Genomic DNA, 17,959 nt, shown 5'->3' with positions numbered 1-17,959 from the left:
GGAATTGGGATCATATTTTTTCTTGGGGTGTGGTTTGTGCTCAGGGGCTCGGTGACCGTGGAGGTTTGGAATGTGGTTGGACAGCGGGTGGGGCTGGAGGGGGTCTAGCCAAAAGGGGGAGCAGGGACGTTAGTCAACAAGCCCAGGCTAGGCCACCAACAGCTGAGCCAGAAAAGGGGTGGGAGGGCACAGAGACAGTCCCCCACCCATCCCGGCTGCCTGCGTCCCAAGGGCCCCTGGTGTAGAGTAGGCTGCGAATGATGCAGAGTTGAGAAAACCAGAGAAAATGGGGGTAAACTGGGCAGGCTGGAGGTAGTGAGAGCCTCTGTCCAGCGGGGCTGCTATGAAAACACAGAAAGAACTTTGAGCCTCTTTTTTTGGGGGGGACACACCCAGTTATGTTTAGGGCTTATTCCTGGCTCAGGAATCTTGCTGGTGCTGGGGTGATCCTATGGGGTGCCGGGGTTTGAATCTGGGACTCTTACTCTCTGAGTTGCAATCTCCTCTGATAAGTGGGTTTAACATCCTCTTATGTTGGAGAGTGAAGTTGGAAGGAGGGAAAGGATTGGTGCCCAGAAAATTTCTGCAAAGGGAAGCAACGACCATCACACTGGATGCCTACTTGTTCTGGACCATGCCAGCCACCTGGCCCTAAGGCTGGCCCCTCATAAGAAATTTCTGATGGGAGTCCCTAGCACCAGCGTCGTTTCGGGGAGTCTTGGGGGCCCATTGGCCGACCTCTCCCTTGAGCCACTGGCCCCCACTCAGACCACGAAGTGGAGGGTGTAAGTGAGCTGGTGGCCATTGTCCCAGGCATACAGTACCCGTTCCTTGGGGTTGTAGTCGACCTGGGTGGTGTAGGAATACTCATTGCGGAAGACCAACTGTGGGCGCGCCTCGGTGCCCGTGTGCGTGTCGTAGGCGTAGGCCACATGTCCGTCCTGCTGGTTGTACGTGTCCACGGCATAGAGGACTCCACACACCAAGAAGCAGTTCCCGTAGGAATTCCGTCGCAGCCGGGTCCGCCATGTGGTCTCCCGCTGCACTGACAGGTCGCCGGGGTCCAGGCGGCTCAGCACGATCACCTCGGGCTGGGCCTCATCGGTGTCATCCACAGCTGGGTAGATGACCCACAGGCCGCTCTCATCCACGGCAAAGTCGATATCCGAGTGGCCGCGCCACTTCCAGGGCGTGGTGTCCTCATAGATCACGTCGGGCAGCAGTGCCCAGGCGGCCACGAAGCGCTGGCGCAGGTCATACTTGATGATGTTCTTGGTGAAGGCCCGGTTGTAGTAGAAGGCACCCTGGTACACCACGTGGCCGGTTCCGATCCAGTTGTAGGGGAGCTTGTACATGTTACTCCAGCGGCCTGTTTGGAGAGGGTGGAGGTCAGAGCCAAGCCACCCCCCCCCCTCCCAGTCCAATGCAGACACCAGCTGGGCCACCCAGGACCATGGAGTGATGACTCTGCCAGACATGGATGCTGCCTGTCTCTGGGTCCTACCAGATCAGGTGGCCCAAGGAAGATGTTCCCAGGGCAGAAAGAAACAGGCTGCAAAGGTTCCAGCTCAGTCTGGCTGCAGAGCTAGATATAAGCTGATGCCAGTCGTGCCTGGCTGCCATTTCCTGGCCCATGGGGTATGGCCCTCCTCCAGGAAGCCTTCTCTGCCTTCCCAATGAGTTAGGGGCTCCTTCTCTGCAGTGCTCCTAGCTCACACCTTTCCCTATCTGGGATGTGATACTGGCTTGCCCCATTAATCTCTGTGCCGCTTGGAGGCAGAGATTGGGCCTGGTTCAACAATGAGGAAGGAAGGACTCACTCTCTCTGCTCCCTGTGGCTACACCATGCTCAGGGTGTTTGTTTGTTTGTTTTTGTGTTTGTGGCCACACCTCAGTGTTCATGAGTTTCTCTTGGTTCTGCACTCAGGAATTGCTGGCTCTGCTTAGAGAAACCATATGGAACACCCTGCAGGGACCAGTCCCAGGTCAGCTGCGTGCAAGGCAAATGCCCTATTCACTGTACTTTTGCTCCAACCCCAATCAGAGTGAGCTATTGCAGGGCTTCCAGGTCTGTCCCGCTCTGCTCCCCTCTAAACCAATAATCCTCACCCCCCTCCACATCTCCACCAGCAGTCTTCCAGACCTGCATATTTGGGGCTCACTGCAAAGCTGCATTTGCTCTTCCTCTATGGTTCTGTGGATAGTCTGTGAAGGCTGCCCTGATCTTGCTGGGTTCCCACAGACCCTGGACCTTCCCTTCTGATGCTGTACAGAAACTGTTAATGTTGTGGTGCTGGGGCTGGGCCAGGTAGCACGGAACAGCATCAAACCCAGAGTCTTCCACATGTTGGGCACTAGCTTGCATCATTTCTGTGGCTAAAATAGTTTTGCAGGCCACGGCCTGCACTTCCCTACGAGGGCTCTATCTTACTGACCCCATCGTGGCCCAGATCTGATACCCAAAGGGCTGCCATTTCCTGTGCTGACAGGCCTAGCCTGACCTGTGCCCAAACCTGCAGTTTGCCAAGGGCACAGCTCACCTGAGAAATGGACACCAAACCCCAGCTCCTGAGTTACCAGAGCAACACAAAACAGGTCCTCAGCCAGGCTGAGGTGCAGATATTCAGGCAGCCATGAGGGAAGGACTTGGCTACCTGGCCATATTCTTCTTCTTCTTTTTAACCTGGTCATATTCTAGCCACAGAAAAGGTACCCCTGTACTCCATCCTTAGGATAGTTGCCATTCAGAACTAGGCTGAGCTGGGGAACCACAAGCAAAAGAGGGCTGAGTCTCCCTGCAGCAGACTTCACCCCGTCTCTGGTGTCCCCTACCCCTGGAGCTCCAACCCTGCCTCTGGAGCCCCCCTACCTTGCTTGAAGTTCTCCAGGTTGCGGAACTCCACCAGACTGTTGCCATAGTAGTAGTTGGTGACGTAGATCCTGTCGTCCTTGGCAGTGGGGTCCTTCATCCAGGCTCCCTCATGGCGACCGTAGCTGTGTTGTTTCACAGGGGGATCCACTGACCGAAGGGTACCCTCACAGCTCGCCTCTCTGCCTTCTGGGAGTCAGGAGTACATAACCCACATTGTCAAAAGCATGCTCTGGGTCTAGTGTGAATATCATCTCATGTGGCTTTCTGTAGCTTTCTGTTCTCTCTCTCTCTCTCTCTCTCTCTCTCTCTCTCTCTCTCTCTCTCTCTCTCTCTCTCTCTCTCTCTCTCTCTCTCTCTCTTTTTGGGTCACACCCGGCAGCCCTCAGGGGTTACTCCTGGCTCTATGCTCAGAAATTGCTCCTGGCAGGCTCGGGGGAACCATATGGGATGCCAGGATTTGAACCACCATCCTTCTGCATGCAAGGCAAACACCTTACCTCCAAGCTATCTCTCCTGCCCCTTTAAAAAAATATTTTTTAAATAATATCTTTAGTTCTCTCTCTTTTTTTTTTTTGGTATTTGGGTCACACCCGGCAGTGCTCAGGGGTTTTTCCTGGCTCCGTGCTCAGAAATTGCTCCTGGCATGCACGGGGGACCATATGGGACGCTGGGATTCAAACCGATGACCTTCTGCATGAAAGGTAAATGCCTCACCTCCATGCTATCTCTCCGCCCCAATCTTTAGTTCTCTTAAAAACAAGGTCTATCCCCAACAGTGCTGGTGAACCTCGGACCACCACTTCAGCTTGGGTGGATCCATGCAGAATTGAGACAAAGGTAGACTTTCACCTGCACCACAGTCACCACCCAGCCCTGCTTTGCAGCAATCAAACTAACTAATGCCTAATCTGTTCGTTTGATTTGTTTTTTTCTGCCTCATCTGATGGTGTTCAGGGCTCACATCTGGCTCTGTACTCAGGGATCATTCCTGGTGGAACTCAGTGTGTCATATGGGGTGCCAGGAATAGAACCCAGGTTGGCTATGTGCAAGGGAAGCGCCCTACCCACTGTACTGTCATTCTGGCCCCAGTAATGTCTAATTTATTAGAAAACACAGAACAGGGCAAGGGAGAATTAAAAAAGCTGGAGCTCTGGGTTTTATGAGAGACAGAGGGAAGAGAAGGGTAAGAGGGAGAGAGGAAAAGAAAAAGGAGTGAGGGAGACAGAGAAAGGGAGGGAGGGAGAGAGAGACAGACAGAGAGAGAGAGAGAGAGAGTAGATGACTAAAGAAATAGTACAGGGTTAAAGAACTTGTCTTGTGTGATCCTGGTTCAGTTGATCCCTGGCACTTCTTGGTCCCCTGAGTACCACTGTGACCCCCCCCCCAATCACAGAGCAGAGAGCAGCCTGGCTGGGTGTGGCCATCTTCCTACCCCCCACTAAAAACTGTAAGAATGGAGCTTTTATGTAAGAATAAAATTGGGGCCGGGTAGGTGGCGCTGGAGGTAAGGTGTCTGCCTTGCAAGCGCTAGCCAAGGAAGGACCACGGTTCGATCCCCCGGCGTCCCATATGGTCCACCCAAGCCAGGGGCGATTTCTGAGCACATAGCCAGGAGTAACCCCTGAGCGTCAAACGGGTGTGGCCCAAAAACCAAAAAAAAAAAAAAAAAAGAATAAAATTTCCCCAACCCAACAACTTCACCCTTTGACATCCATCTATCTCCAAAACACAAAAACATTCATTTGAAAAGACTTACATACGCAATATCTATGTTCACGACAGCACTATTTACCATAGCCAAGAACTGGAAAGAACTCCAGTACTCAGCGATAGGTGAACAGGTAAAGGGACTGGCCTGCACACAGCAGCATAACACTCAACTGTAGAGAAAGAAATCCTGCAGGTGGAGGTCACGCTAAGTGAATGAGTCAGAGGGAGAAAGACAAATATCAACTGATCTCAGTGATCTGCGGAGCAGAAAGACACACAACACTGTAAGGGAATAAATAATAGCCGACGATAACAGACCCAAGATTCTGTCTTTAGAGCTGCGTCTGCGGGGTGGATGGATGAGGACAATGAAAGGAGTTGGAGACAGTATTGGAGGCTGTTGACACTCTAGTAGAGGATGCAGTGACACTGAACTTCTACTGTGCCCTGAAACATTCCTTATGAACACTACTGCAAATCATGGTGGAAATAAGTTGACTATTCGGAGAAACTAGTCAACAAGTTCTGGTTTCTTCCTTTCCTTTTTTTCTTTGCAGTTGGGCTTACTTCATGGGCCCATGGCTCTTAGAAATAGTCAAGGACCATTGATGTCAGTCATGTTTCTCTTTGCTGAGCACTTTCTCACATCATGAAGAGGCCTTTTCTTGAAGTGATTTCAAGGCCTGGCCTGGCTTTTAGGCAGTTGTGCCCTCTGATTCATTCACCAAAGCCCCTCAAGATTCTTACGATGAACATAGACTAGAAGAGGCTCACAGCACTGATGGGGCCCTTTCTGGAGGATTCTGAGAAGGGTATATGTGGGAATCGATCAGGGCTGGTCTTTTGGATGTCTTTTGAACATCCAGTGATGCTCTAGAGTCTAGGTTAAAGGTCTGGTCTTAAGGCACAAGAGCAAAGGAGACAGGTCCCTTTGGGATAAATGGACAGTGCAAGGCTTAGGGAAAAAGATTTCTGCCAGAAGACCCAAGCTAGTGCCTCACAGTGGATATAAAACAGGGCTAAAGGGGCCGGAGAGATAGCATGGAGATAAGGTGTTTGCCTTGCATGCAGAAGGACAGTGGTTCAAATTCTGGCATCCCATATGGTCCCCCAAGCCTGCTGGGAGCGATTTCTGAGCGTAGAGCCAGGAGTAAGCCCTGAGCGATGCTAGGTATGACCCAAAAACAAACAAAACAAAACAAACAAACAAAAAAAAAACAACAGGGCTAAAGACTGGATGGAGGGAATAAAGAAAGGAAAGAAGTTTCTGTATTGGATGGGTGGTTTCAAGGTGCTTGTAGAATGGGTGTGGAATATTCCCTTCCTTTCCTTTCACTGCTAGTGTGTTCACACTTTTCTGGAAGGGACCAATAAGCATTTGCTTTTTATACCAATGACCCTGCTCCATATTTAGGGTGGGGGTAGGATCCTCCCAAACAGTGCTCTGGAAACTCAGGGGCCAACCTGGTAATATTTGACCAACTGGATTGGTGGTTCAATGCTCAGACATGAAGATGTGAGGCTGCTCAGGGCTTACAAGACACACGCACCCCACCCCCTGTACAATCCCCCCATCCTTCAACAGTGTGATCCTTCAACAGGGAAGGCACTCGCCTTTGCATGCTGCTGACCCAAGTTTAAGTATTGATATTTCATATGACCTCCTGAGTCTGCCACAGTGATTCCTAAGTGCAGAGCCAGGAGTCAGCCTTGAGCTCTGCCAGTTATGGTCCCAAAACCAAAGCCAAAACCAAAAAACAAAAACGCAGGTGTAGACCCACCAGGGCCCTCAACTTGTGTTTGCTGAACCCTATGAGGATACTCACCTTGGGTGGACACTTCTGGGGGTGAAGGCGTCTCAGTAGGCAGGACACTGGTGGTGGAGATAGTGGTTGGCTTGGGGGACTCCGAAGCAGGGGTGCTAGAGGCTAAGAGTGTCCCCTCAGAGGCCTGGGGCATAGCGGCATCATGCTCTGCCAAGTTGGGCTCCAGCGACTTGTCCTCCACCTTGGCGGGTAGCTGCTCCAGCCAGGAAGTGCTTTTGAGGGCACTGTCTGTGGAGAGGAAACTTCTTCAAGTCTGGTCCCTTCCCAGCGCCAGGCTCCCTGCTCTGGGACCAGAGAAGGGGGTACAGGGAGCTAAAGGAGAACTTGGAGGCCATGGCTAGGCTCTGGGCCACTCACCCCACAGATGGCCTCAGCTGAGTGCCGGGCTTGGAGGGCCTGGGTATCCCAACTGTGACTCATGACTGGTTAGAGGAAAATAGCAACTGATCATTTGCACAGAAACTGGTGAATACTGGGGCCGGAGAGATAGCATGGAGGTAAGACATTTGCCTTGCATGCAGAAGGATGGTGGTTTGAATCCCGGCATCCCATATGGTCCCCTGTTCCTGCCAGGAGTGGTTTCTGAGCATAGAGCCAGGAGTGACCCACTGAGCGCTGTCAGGTGTGACCCAAAAACCAAAACCAAAAAAAAGAAAGAAAGAAAGAAAGAAAGAAACTGGTGAACAGGTGAAACACTGACCTAACCTCTCATTTTCTGTATTTCATTCCAGAAAGCAAGCCCCATTCTCATGTCACACTGTCCTTGCTTCCTCTTAGTCACCACCTCTGTTTCTCTCCCTTTCCCCCAGTACTTGTCACTATAAGCACCTTCCTGACCCCTCTGCACCTCTTCTGTGTCTCTGCCTCACTCACTGTCCCCTCTCTCAGCTTTCCGGCCATCACTCTGCTTCCCACACTGCTGAGAGAGTGAGGGGCCCAGTTTGGTGAGTGTCCAGGTCCTCCATGAGTCACTGACTTCTCTAGGCTAGGATTAAGGACCCAATTTTGACTACCACCCAGCCAGAGGACAGTCATGAAAGGGTCTCAAACTGGATTCCAGCTCTGCTGTCCAAGACACGCCGAGAACAATGATTTGGTGCTTATTTTTCTGATGAGCTTCTTCTGCAGGGAGGTGGAGCTGGCCCACAGCACCCCAATCCTGAATTTTCCCAGAGACAGCCCCCACTCAGAGCGTGGGAGCCCTGGCATCTCACCAGAGCAGGGCTGGTTCCCATGGGCCTTGCAGTCTGGCACATGGTCACAGCTACTGCTGGACAGAGTGGCAGCCGGGGCAAGGGAATAAAAGTCTGTGCAGTGGCCAGGTGGGCTAGTGGACCTCAAGACACTGTCCCTAGTGGCTGTCACCAAGACCAGGAGAAGGAGCCCCAAGAAACAAGGGAAGTCTCAAAGAAGATGAATCCCTATTAGTTCTCCTCATACCCCGAAAAAAAAAAACCTTGAAGGAGATGGTCAGTCAGACCCAGGAAAGGTGGGGAAAGACATGGGATGCCTCTGAAGGACACCAGAGGAGAAGCTTTTGAGGAGGGTCTCAGAGGAGCAAGGGGAAACCACCCCAGGAATAACGGCTCAGGAATGTGGGGCTCTTGGCATTTTTTGTTTCTTGTTTAATTATATCAGTGCTTTTCTCAGGGAGGGGATGAAGGAGCTATAGAGAAGATATAATAGTCTGTGTGCAATTCTGGAAATGGGAACCGCCCCCAAGGTCCCCTGCATCCACTCAGGTCTGGCTGAGGCCCTGGGTCCTCTTTTCCTCTCCTTGGTGAGCTCTGCTGTGCCCACAATCATCTCCTGGAGTGACTATGACACAGCGGCCACCTGCAAACCTTTGAGAGCAAAGGAAAGGCCCCCAAGGATAGGGGAAAGGCAACTGCAGCCCCTGGAGGTAGAACCCTGGGAAGGTTTTATGCCACATTTCTAAGCACCCCCTGGATCTGCAACAAACACCCAGTAGGCAGAGTTAAAGTGAAGACTGGTGGGGCTAGAGTCATAGTACAGAGGGGAGGGGGCTTGGCTTGCATACAACTGATCCAGATTTGATCCCTGGCACTCCAAGCCCACCAGAAGTGATTCCTTGAGTGCAGGAGTAAGCTCTGAGCACAACCACATGTGGCCCAAAGACAAAAAAACAGTAATAAAAAAACAGAATAAGAGCTAGAGAAATAGCTCAGCGGGTAGGGTGTTTGTCATGCATAGGGCTGACCTGGGTTCGATCTCCCGCATCCAATATGATCCCTGGAGCCCCCCAGCAGGATCGATTCCTGAGTGCAGTCAGGAGCAATTCCTGAGCACTGCCAGATGTGGCCTCAAAACAAAACAAATAAAATAAACCCAAGGGGCCAGAGTGATAGCACAGCAGCAGGGCATTTGCCTTGCACCTAGCTGACCCAGGACGAATCCGGGTTCAATTCCCAGCATTTCATATGGTCCTCTGAGCCTTCCAGGTGGGATTCTGAATGCAGAGCCAGGAGTAATCCCTAAGTGCCACCGGGTGTGACCCAAAAACCAACCCCCCCAAAATAAAACAAACCCAAAACCTTGATCCCTATAAAAAAAAATCCTTGGAGGGCACCATCCATCAGTTCACCTCAAACCCAGTAGCTCTGGCCCCAAACTCACCAGACATAGCTTCAGTTCCCTCCTTTCTGCCTGCCTTGTAGTAGGTGATACCTCTGATCACAGCCTGCTGCTGGGCCAGGGCCCGGGGCCTGGCTGTGGGGTTGGGGGGTCGGCCCTTAGCACCCTCCTTCCTGGGCTTCTCCACCTTCAGCAGCTTCTCCTTGGGGTGTTTTGGGAGACCCCTGTCCACAAAACTCTTCTGCATGCTGCTGTATTTGTTGGCGTCCTTGCTTTTTCCCCCAGCTGTGTCCTGGGAGAGAAGGGGAGGCTCAGAGGAGGGGCAGTGAAAACATAATGTGTAGGGTCGAAGAGGCATAGCAGAGGGGGGCAAGCAGTGGCCATGTTGCTCCAGGCCCTGTGTCCCAGAGGTTCATGAAGTCACAACTTTCTTCTCATTTAGCTCCTTCCATGATTGGTGGTGCCTCAGTTTCCCCACTTGGTTCTCTAGTTTCCTTGCAGGCTTAGAGCTCAGGCAGGGAACCTGCCTAATTTCTCAACTCCACTCCCCACCCATTTCAGGAAGTGGCTTCTGCACTGATCCCCCAGTTTGGAAGTGGTTGGCCATCAAAATGTTTGGTGCTCAGGGCTGCTCTGGGTGTTATTTGGGGGATCACACGATGCCAGGGAGAGACCCTGGGGTGATTGTCCTTCCAGGACTAGGGCCATTCATCTGCTAGGCCTAACATGCATCCCTTTCACCACTTAGTGACCTCTCTCAGGCCCCTGGCCAAGGGGCCCCATTTAGCTCCTGAGCTCAGAACATCTTCACTTTTGGCATTGCAGTCTTGCATCCTGGAAACCTTTTTGTCTGAGACAGAAGGGCATGGCTGGTCACCCCAGCCCTCAGGCATGGTCTTTCTAACATGACGTGTACACTGCTCTCTTCACTTCCCCTCTGATGCCCCCAATGCTGGCCTGGCACAAGAACAGAGGGTGTGTGACGGGGCCCATTGTGAGCAGACTGTCCAGGAGACAGAGAGATCCGAGTATCGGACCCGCTGCTGCCGCCAAAGCCAGCCTCAGTCACGCCCGTGGACTTGGCAATGGAGCCAGCAGGAAGCCAGCTCTGGGCCAAGGCATCAGGCTTTCTCCACGCTTTATCTGCTCCAGGCAGTTCCTGCGTCTGACACTAATGGCCCAAGATCACAGTGTTGTCAGCATGGGGGGCTGACGGGTGGGGAGGAAGGAGCCAGTCTTCACACTGACCCTGCTTCCTGCCATCTGCGACCTCTCTCATCTGCCAGGGATGGAGCATCCCTCCTAGAAGGTGCTTAGGGCCACCTCTAAGGGGTGGTCCTCTAGAGGGAATTGAGGTAGGTGGGATTTCACCTTTGCCAGCTCCCTTCTGCCAACCTGAAAACCAGGTCACCTAGGAGTACAGGGCAGGACAGGAGGCCACAGTGGGCCTGAAATCCATCTCCTCTGCCAGCTCTATCACAGGAAGGAGCTTGTCTTATGTATCCACCCAAACGGGGCGCCTCTGTCTAGTTTATCTGCTCTGAGGAGGGCCCAGCAGCTTGCTAGAAGCCTAGGGTCTTTGGTGATTCTTGGCTTAAAGTGCAGACAGTTCATTGTGATAAAGTGTTTTAAAGCCCTGCGATGCAAGGCATCTCCCAGGTCACTGGTGGTGCTGGGGCATCTCTGCACCCACACAGATACTAAGGGGAATCAGGTGCTACCAAGAATCGATGCAGCAAGACTTGTACCTTAATCCCTCTACATTCTCTCTGGCTCTACAGGAGAGCCGTTTGCTTTGGTGTTTGGGCAGTGTTCAGGAACTGTGTACTCAGGAATCATTTCTGGTGGTGCTTAGGATCTGAATTAGCTGCATGCAAGGAAAGTGCCTTTATCTTTCCAAAAGGGCCCTTTTCAGTTGCACCATAGAGGGTAGGGGGTTGGAGGGAGGGTTGGCACTAATGAGAAACAGGTGCCTTTAAAGTTTAGCTGCAGATGGGGCTGGAGAGATAGCATGGAGGTAAGGCGTTTGCCTTTCATGCAGAAGGACGGTGGTTCGAATCGTGGCATCTCATATGGTCCCCTGTGCCTGCCAGGGGCGATATCTGAGCCTAGAGCCAGGAGTAACCCCTGAGCACTGCCGAGTGTGACCCAAAAACAAAAAAAAAAAAAAAAAAGTTTAGCTGCAGAGATTTAGTAGCCCAGGTGGAGTTGAATAAACTGTTAGGCTGCAGGATTCCAGAGCCAACCTGGGGCTGGCAACTTATAGCTGGGGAAGCCGGAGGGAGTTTGGCAGCACCTGGCCTGGGATCTCAGGGCCTGCCCTGTCCCCACTAGTTTGGCTAACAAAGAAGAATTTCACCCACGCTAGTTCGGGTTCAGGAGGGAGAGATAAATGCACCTCACTCCTGCTAGATACCTACATCTGACCCCGTGTCCCGTGTGCTGCCTGCTCTCCTCTCCAGCCCCGAATCTGGCCCTGCCATGGGTCTTCCAGCTGTGCCAGCTCTCAGCCTTGTCCTTGGTGCCAGCCCCTTGAACCCGGTAGTCAGAGCTAAGACCTCACCTGAGCGGTGCTCCCAGGTCCAGCAGCTGGGCTGGCAGGGCCAGCAGGGCCGGGCGCCTGGTCCTTCTGCAGCAGCTGGAGGCCCAGGCTGGCGAGCTCCTTCCGGATGCCACTCATGATGGCCGATTGGTTCTCGTAGTGTCGCAACTGCTCGCTGACGTGCCGCACACTCTCCCGCATCTCCTTGTTTTCCCGGCTTAGATTGGCCTTGATATTCTGTGGGGGCAGGACCCACATTTTTTCCTTTAACTTGCACCCCTGCCCTGGGACAAAGGACACCCCTCTTCTGCCATCAGGCCTCACTGTTCAATCTGTTGAGTAGGACCCAGGAGTCAATATGACAGGGTGAATGGATGTGGGGAGCTGCTCAGAGAAGAGCCTGCCATAACTGTTTGTTTGGGGGCCACACCTGGTGGTTCTCAGAGATCACTGCCAACAGGGCTTGGGGACCATGCAGTCCCAGGGTTAGAATCTGGGAGTCCAGCAGAGCCAGCGAGGTGGCATTAGAGGTAAGGTGTCTGTCTGCCTTGCAAGCGCTAGCCAAGGATCAGGACCACGGTTCGATCCCCCGACGTCCCATATGGTCCCCCCAAGTCAGGGGCAATTTCTGAGCCTTAGCCAGGAGTAACCTCTGAGCATCAAATGGGTGTGGCCCGAAAAACCAAAAAAAAAAAAAGAAAGAATCTGGGAGTCCTGCACTTTAAGTCTATGCTCCAGTCCTTTGGAGAATCTCCCTGGCCCCTTATTACTAAATTCTTTTTTTTGGGGGGTGGTCACACCTGGAAATGCTCAGGTGTTACTCCTGGCTCTACACTCAGAAATCCCTCCTGGCAGGCTCAGGGGACCATATGGGATGCCGGGATTCAAACCACTGTCCTTCTGCATGCAAGACAAATGCATTACCTCTATGCTGTCTCTCCGACCCCTTATTACTAAATTCTTATTTATGAATGAATGAAGATAGAATCAAGGTTGGAGAGTTAGTACAGATAGGATGCTTGCCTTGTATGACCTGAGTTCTGTCCCTGGCACCCAGTATTGTTCCCTGAGCTTTGTCAGAAGTAATTCCTGGGGCTGGAGAGATAGCATGGAGGTAAGGCATTTGCCTTGTATGCAGAAGGTCGGTGGTTCGAATTCCGGCATCCCCTATGGTCTCCTGAGCCTGCCAGGAGCGATTTCTGAGCATGGAGCCAGGAGGAACCCCTGAGCGCTGCTGGGTTTGACCCAAAAACAAACAAACAAAAAAAGAAGTAATTTATGAGCACTCTGGGTAAGGCCCCAAATCAATAATACATAAATGAGGGGACAGGAGCAATGGCGCACCAGTAGGGCATTTGCCTTGCATGTGGCTGACCCAGGGCAGATCTGGGTTCAATCCCTGGCATCCCATGTGGTCCCCTGAGCCAGCAGTGATTTCTGAGTGCATAGCCAGGAGTAACCCCGGAGCATCACTGGGTGTGGTCCCCAAACCAAAAATAAATAAATAAATAAATGAAAAAATAGATAATATATGTTCAAATAAATATCGGAGGAGTATTTGGATCATATCCAGCGATGCTCAGGCCTTACTTCTGGTGGATGGTATCTTCTACTAGGGATTGAATTTAGGAAGCCCTGAGCGTGAGAAGTGCTACACTCTGTTTATAACAGCTAAATTTAAGAAGACACATAGTCTATGAAACTGTCTATCTTCCACTTTGTTTCTTGGTGTCCAACAGTAGATAGGGATTTCATGGTACCAGATTTTGCCTTTGTCCTTTCCCTGGAGCTTGTTTTGGGGAACTCTTCCATGCCCGTATGTAGTACTCCCACCTGTCTATTGTGGAGTGGAGTGACAGTCAATATTTTTAGCCCTACAGGCACAGACATTATCCTGGCTACTAATCTTGTTTTCAGTGCCAGTAATCAATCAATAAATACTTTCTTTTCATGCTGCTAATTTTGGGGAGGTACTGGGGATGGACCCAAGGCCTCCTATATACAGATCATGTGCTTTCCCACTAAGCTACATCTCCATTCCCCCTCTAATCAAATTTGCAGTGACTGAGTCTCGGATCTCTTCGAGGTTCAAGTCTTGAGTTTCTCATATTGGTCCCTCTTATAGTACTGAACTCAACCTTTACCTTTCTCCATTTTTTGGAGGGGGGAGTCACACCTAGAGATGCTCAGGAATTACGCCTGGCTCTGCATTTAGGAATCCCTCCTGGTGACTTAGGGGATTGCATGGAATGCCAGGAATTGAACCCAGGTCAGCCAGGTGCAAGGCAATGCCCTTCCCCCTGTGCTGTTGCCCCGGCCCACCCTTGCTTTGTTATTCTGTCTCTCCTGGTTCCACTCCGGGGATCTTTTTGTCTTTAGCAGTGTCTGTGGGTCTCCTACTAATTCTGGATCCTGCGGGAATGGATGGGCTGTAATAAACCACCAGGCTCCTCTTGGTGGGAGTGACACCATCACTGTGACCAGCTGATCTTGGCCACTGTGCAGGAAATGGGATAGTGCAGCAGAGGCTCCCAGAGCCCCGGCTGGTTGGGGGCGTTCCATGGGATTCATTGCTTCGATTCCATTTCCCAGCAGAGGCAGGAGAGACTAGACCCAGATGTCGGAAGCAGCTCTGTGGTTAGTCACAAAGGATCTAAGTCAGAACTCCAGGACCAGAGCAATGGTATGGTGGGAAGGTTGTTTGCCTTGGATGCAATCAACCTAGGTTTGATCCTGACACCACACAGGGTCCCCTGAGCACTGCTCAGAGTGATTCCTGAGTGCTGAGGTAAGAGCAAGCTGTAAACAGACAGGTGTGCCCCAAGCCCCTTCCCTGACCCCCGAAAGAACTTCACTGCAAGGTACTTTACAGAGAAGAGAAGTGAGTTATGCCCAGTCAGCCCTAGTGGAAATAGACTCAGATCCAGTGGCAGTAAGGCAGGCGTGATCCAGACCTGGATTCAAATCCCTGTTCTCTGCTCGTGTTTACCCTGGAGTTAGTGACAGTGCATCTCTAAGCCTTGGTTTCCTGGTTTGTATAAGTAAGGATAATCATAATTCAAGTCTTATGTTTAAATATTATGTCATAACTCTATGCCAGGGTTCCAGTGAGGACCTGAAAGCTAAGAAGCTGAGGAAGGCAGTGGTGGCCTGTGGGCAGGGTTTTTTTTGTTTTTGTTTTTGTTTTTTTTTTTTTTTTTTGGTTTTTGGGCCACACCTGGCATTGCTCAGGAGTTACTCCTGGCTGTCTGCTCAGAAATAGCTCCTGGCAGGCACGGGGGACCATATGGGACACCGGGATTCGAACCAACCACCTTTGGTCCTGGATCGGCTGCTTGCAAGGCAAACGCCGCTGGGCTATCTCTCCGGGCCCAGCAGGGTTTCTTAATCTCAGATATGGCTGTGCCTGGTGGAGACTATCATTGGTGTCCTGCTTACCTGCACCCTTGCCTGTCCCCATCTGAAGCCAATAGCACCCATCACCTTTCCTTCCCTGAGCTGTGATGACCAAACATGTCTCTGGTTTTGGGTTGCCTCTTTCCTGGGGAGCAAAACTGCCACAAATGAGAACCACTGGTAGAGGAAATAGTGGGAATCTGGGGGTACAGACTGCTGCAGGACCCCTCGACCCCGAAATCTTTCTCCCTTATGCAGAAGGAGCCAGCTTCTCCTCACCTCCTCCTAGGGCTAATTCTGTTTTTTGGTGAACAGAAGCAAAATACAGATAATGCAAAATAGGAGAGAACTGAAAAGCCATTTCTCTATGGCAGCTTTCCGGAAATCATTTCTGATTTGTTCCAGTCCCCCCGCAGTTCCCCTGGCAGCATGTTACATGCAGGGAGGAAACATTTCCTAAGGAGGCAAGTTCTGAGCTGGTGTATGCCAGGGTCATGGAGCTCCCAGGGCGAGGTCATGTTCCACCACCAGGCTCCTGAGTATGGGGGGGGGGTCACCTGACTCCTTGAGAATCAACAAAGCAGGGGCCGGGAAGGTGGCGCTAGAGGTAAGGTGTTTGCCTTGCAAGCACTAGCGTAGGACGGACCACAGTTCGATCCCCCGGCGTCCCATATGGTCCCCCCAAGCCAGGGGCAATTTCTGAGCACATAGCCAGGAGTAACCCCTGAGCATCAAACGGGTGTGGTCCCAAAACCAAAAAAAAAAAAAAAAAAAAGAGAGAATCAACAAAGCTACTAATACTCTTCCTTTGGGATTCATAAGGGGGTTAATATCCCACCCTGGGGCACAGGATGCCTAAGTCCCCGCCTCTGGAAAGGAAACTGGGAGAGGAAGCCCCCACACCCACTCCTGGCTTCGTCACATCCCAGGCTCAAGGCAGAGCCGGATGCAGGAAACAGGCAGACGCCGGGCAGTGCCAGCAGAGATGCCTGCAGATGGGACCCTCCCATGCCTACCTCGCCCTGTTCCTGCCCACATTGTGATGTTCACACTGCAGAGTGGCCTGGGACACCTGCATTGTCTCAGGCAGCATCAGAACTTGACTAGTGTGGTACCTGGCAGTGCCCCCCAGAAATTATCCCTCACACACTGTGTTTATGGTGGCCCCATAGTTTTCCATTGTGCTGTCAGTGGGGTTGTCAGATTCTGTACCCAACTTCCTGTTCTCACCCCCTTTCCTGGCTTCCTACTGGGGCTTAGCTTTCAGTAGTCACCAGCATCAAGACAGAACAACCTACACCATTCGGGATAATCTTCCGGCCCCCAGCCCTGACCCACCCTGGCTTCTAGCTGCAGCTCACCTCCTCCAGCGTGTCCATCTGGGAGGCCACCTTGCGGACATAGGCGTGCACCTTCATCAGGTCCAGGCTGTATAGAGTGCCCTCCAGGAGGTCCACCATGGACTGTAGCTGCCAAGGGAAGCCAGGGTCAGTGTAAGGGCAAGGACAGGGGGTGATTTTGAGCCTCAAGATGGCCTGTTGAGACCCTCTGTGCTCACTGAATCCAATGACCTAAGAATCATGAGAAGCCCAAGAGAACCTAAACGGCCAAGTGTGTGTTTTGATGCTAAGACCCAGCTCTGAGCAATATGGTGGTCCCATGTGGTCCCAGCAGCACTGATAGGAGCTCCTGAAGTTGTTAGTTGTGTGGGGGAGATAGTACAGGTGGTTGCCTTGCACATGGCTGACTTGCTTTCATCCTTGGCACCCTGGTATTGTCCCATGATCCAGTCAGGAGTGATCCCTGAGTGCAGAATCAGGAGTAAACCCTAAGTACCACTAGGTATGGCCCAAAAGCCAAAAAGAAAAAGTAAGAAAAGCCATATAACCCAGCAGCTCTGGAGCACTGAGCATGGGGCAGGCACCAGCTAAGGGGTGAGATGGGCAATTGCACTTGAGCCCAGGAGGTGGGCAGTTGGCAAAGGAGGAGCTGCACCCATGCTCCCTGGATCTCTGATAGTCTCTTGCCCATCCCTGGCTGCCATATTCCTTCCTTCCTTCCAGGGCTTGGATCTCCAACACTCTCCAAAAAGCTGCTTTGCCCCTAGAATGCCCAGGTGGGCATGTCTTCCTGTGGGCCACGCCTGACGATGTAAACAAGGAAGATCATAGCTCCCTCCCACACACCAGTGGGACAACCAAACTCTCAGCCCTCCCTAGAGCCATGTTGGCAGGTGGGTCCTGACCTGTCCCTTGCCACCCCCATCTTTCACGAAGCCAGGTTCTCCTGGGAGCACCTGAATGCTTGAACATGAATCACTGGCCTCAGGGACTGCTTCTAGGGCCCCAGCCCACAAGGATGGCTCACAGAGGAAGAGGTGCAGCTTGGAGAGGTGGCATGCTTTACCCGCAGCCACCCACGGCCACCTGGCTGTTGGCAGCAAAGGAGCCCAGAATAAAACTCAGGCAGAATAAACTCAACTCTTTTCCCTCTCTTGCAGCCGCTCTGCAGGGTGGACAGATGGGACATAGACTGCAACTCTCTCTCTCTCTCTCTCTCTCTCTTTCTCTCTCTCTCTGTCTCTCTCTGTCTCTCTCTCTGTCTCTCTCTCTCTCTGTCTCTGTCTCTCTGTCCAGGATGCCACACTTCCCCCAGATGGCTCAGACGCCCACAAGAACATCAGGGAAGCCTTGGCAATGGGGACTGGCTGGGAAAGTGGCCACTTGGGAAGGGCAGGCCCTGCAGCTTTGCCCACCTCGCATAGGGCATTGTGCCAAGCTGTGGCCAGTCTGAACCTGGCCTGTTGCCTCCCACCCTCCCAGTGCTACTCAGTTTGTTCTAAGCCTGAGAGCTTTTCTCTACGGAACTGATGTATAAGAGAGAGTAAAATCTGGAAGAGAGCTTGATGAAAGCAGGCATAGGGCCATGAGCCTCCCTTGGATGCTTCCAATCTTATCCAGCTCCTCAAAGGCTCTCCTAAGGCCCCTTGATGCCCTGATAGGGAACCACTCACAGAC

General features: G+C 52.1%; 1 protein-coding gene across 1 annotated transcript in view; it reads right to left on the bottom strand.

Annotated features, from left to right (window-relative positions):
- Positions 1 to 290: 290 nt before the first annotated feature.
- The window catches only part of OLFML2A (olfactomedin like 2A), a 38,631-nt gene continuing 20,962 nt past the window's right edge, over positions 291 to 17,959 (bottom strand). The window contains exons 3-8 of the mRNA XM_049774151.1: positions 16,304 to 16,411; positions 11,568 to 11,783; positions 9,047 to 9,296; positions 6,410 to 6,637; positions 2,870 to 3,058; positions 291 to 1,369 (exon numbers count right to left, since the gene is read on the bottom strand). Of these exons, the coding sequence (XP_049630108.1) occupies positions 765 to 1,369; positions 2,870 to 3,058; positions 6,410 to 6,637; positions 9,047 to 9,296; positions 11,568 to 11,783; positions 16,304 to 16,411 (1,596 nt within the window). The 3' untranslated portion in view covers positions 291 to 764. The remainder of the gene's footprint in view (positions 1,370 to 2,869; positions 3,059 to 6,409; positions 6,638 to 9,046; positions 9,297 to 11,567; positions 11,784 to 16,303; positions 16,412 to 17,959) is intronic.

This window comes from Suncus etruscus, chromosome 5 (genome assembly GCF_024139225.1).
Source record: "Suncus etruscus isolate mSunEtr1 chromosome 5, mSunEtr1.pri.cur, whole genome shotgun sequence".
Lineage (NCBI taxonomy): Eukaryota > Metazoa > Chordata > Mammalia > Eulipotyphla > Soricidae > Suncus > Suncus etruscus.
Note: the sequence above shows the minus strand (reverse complement) of the source record. Positions and strands in the feature narration are given on the sequence as shown.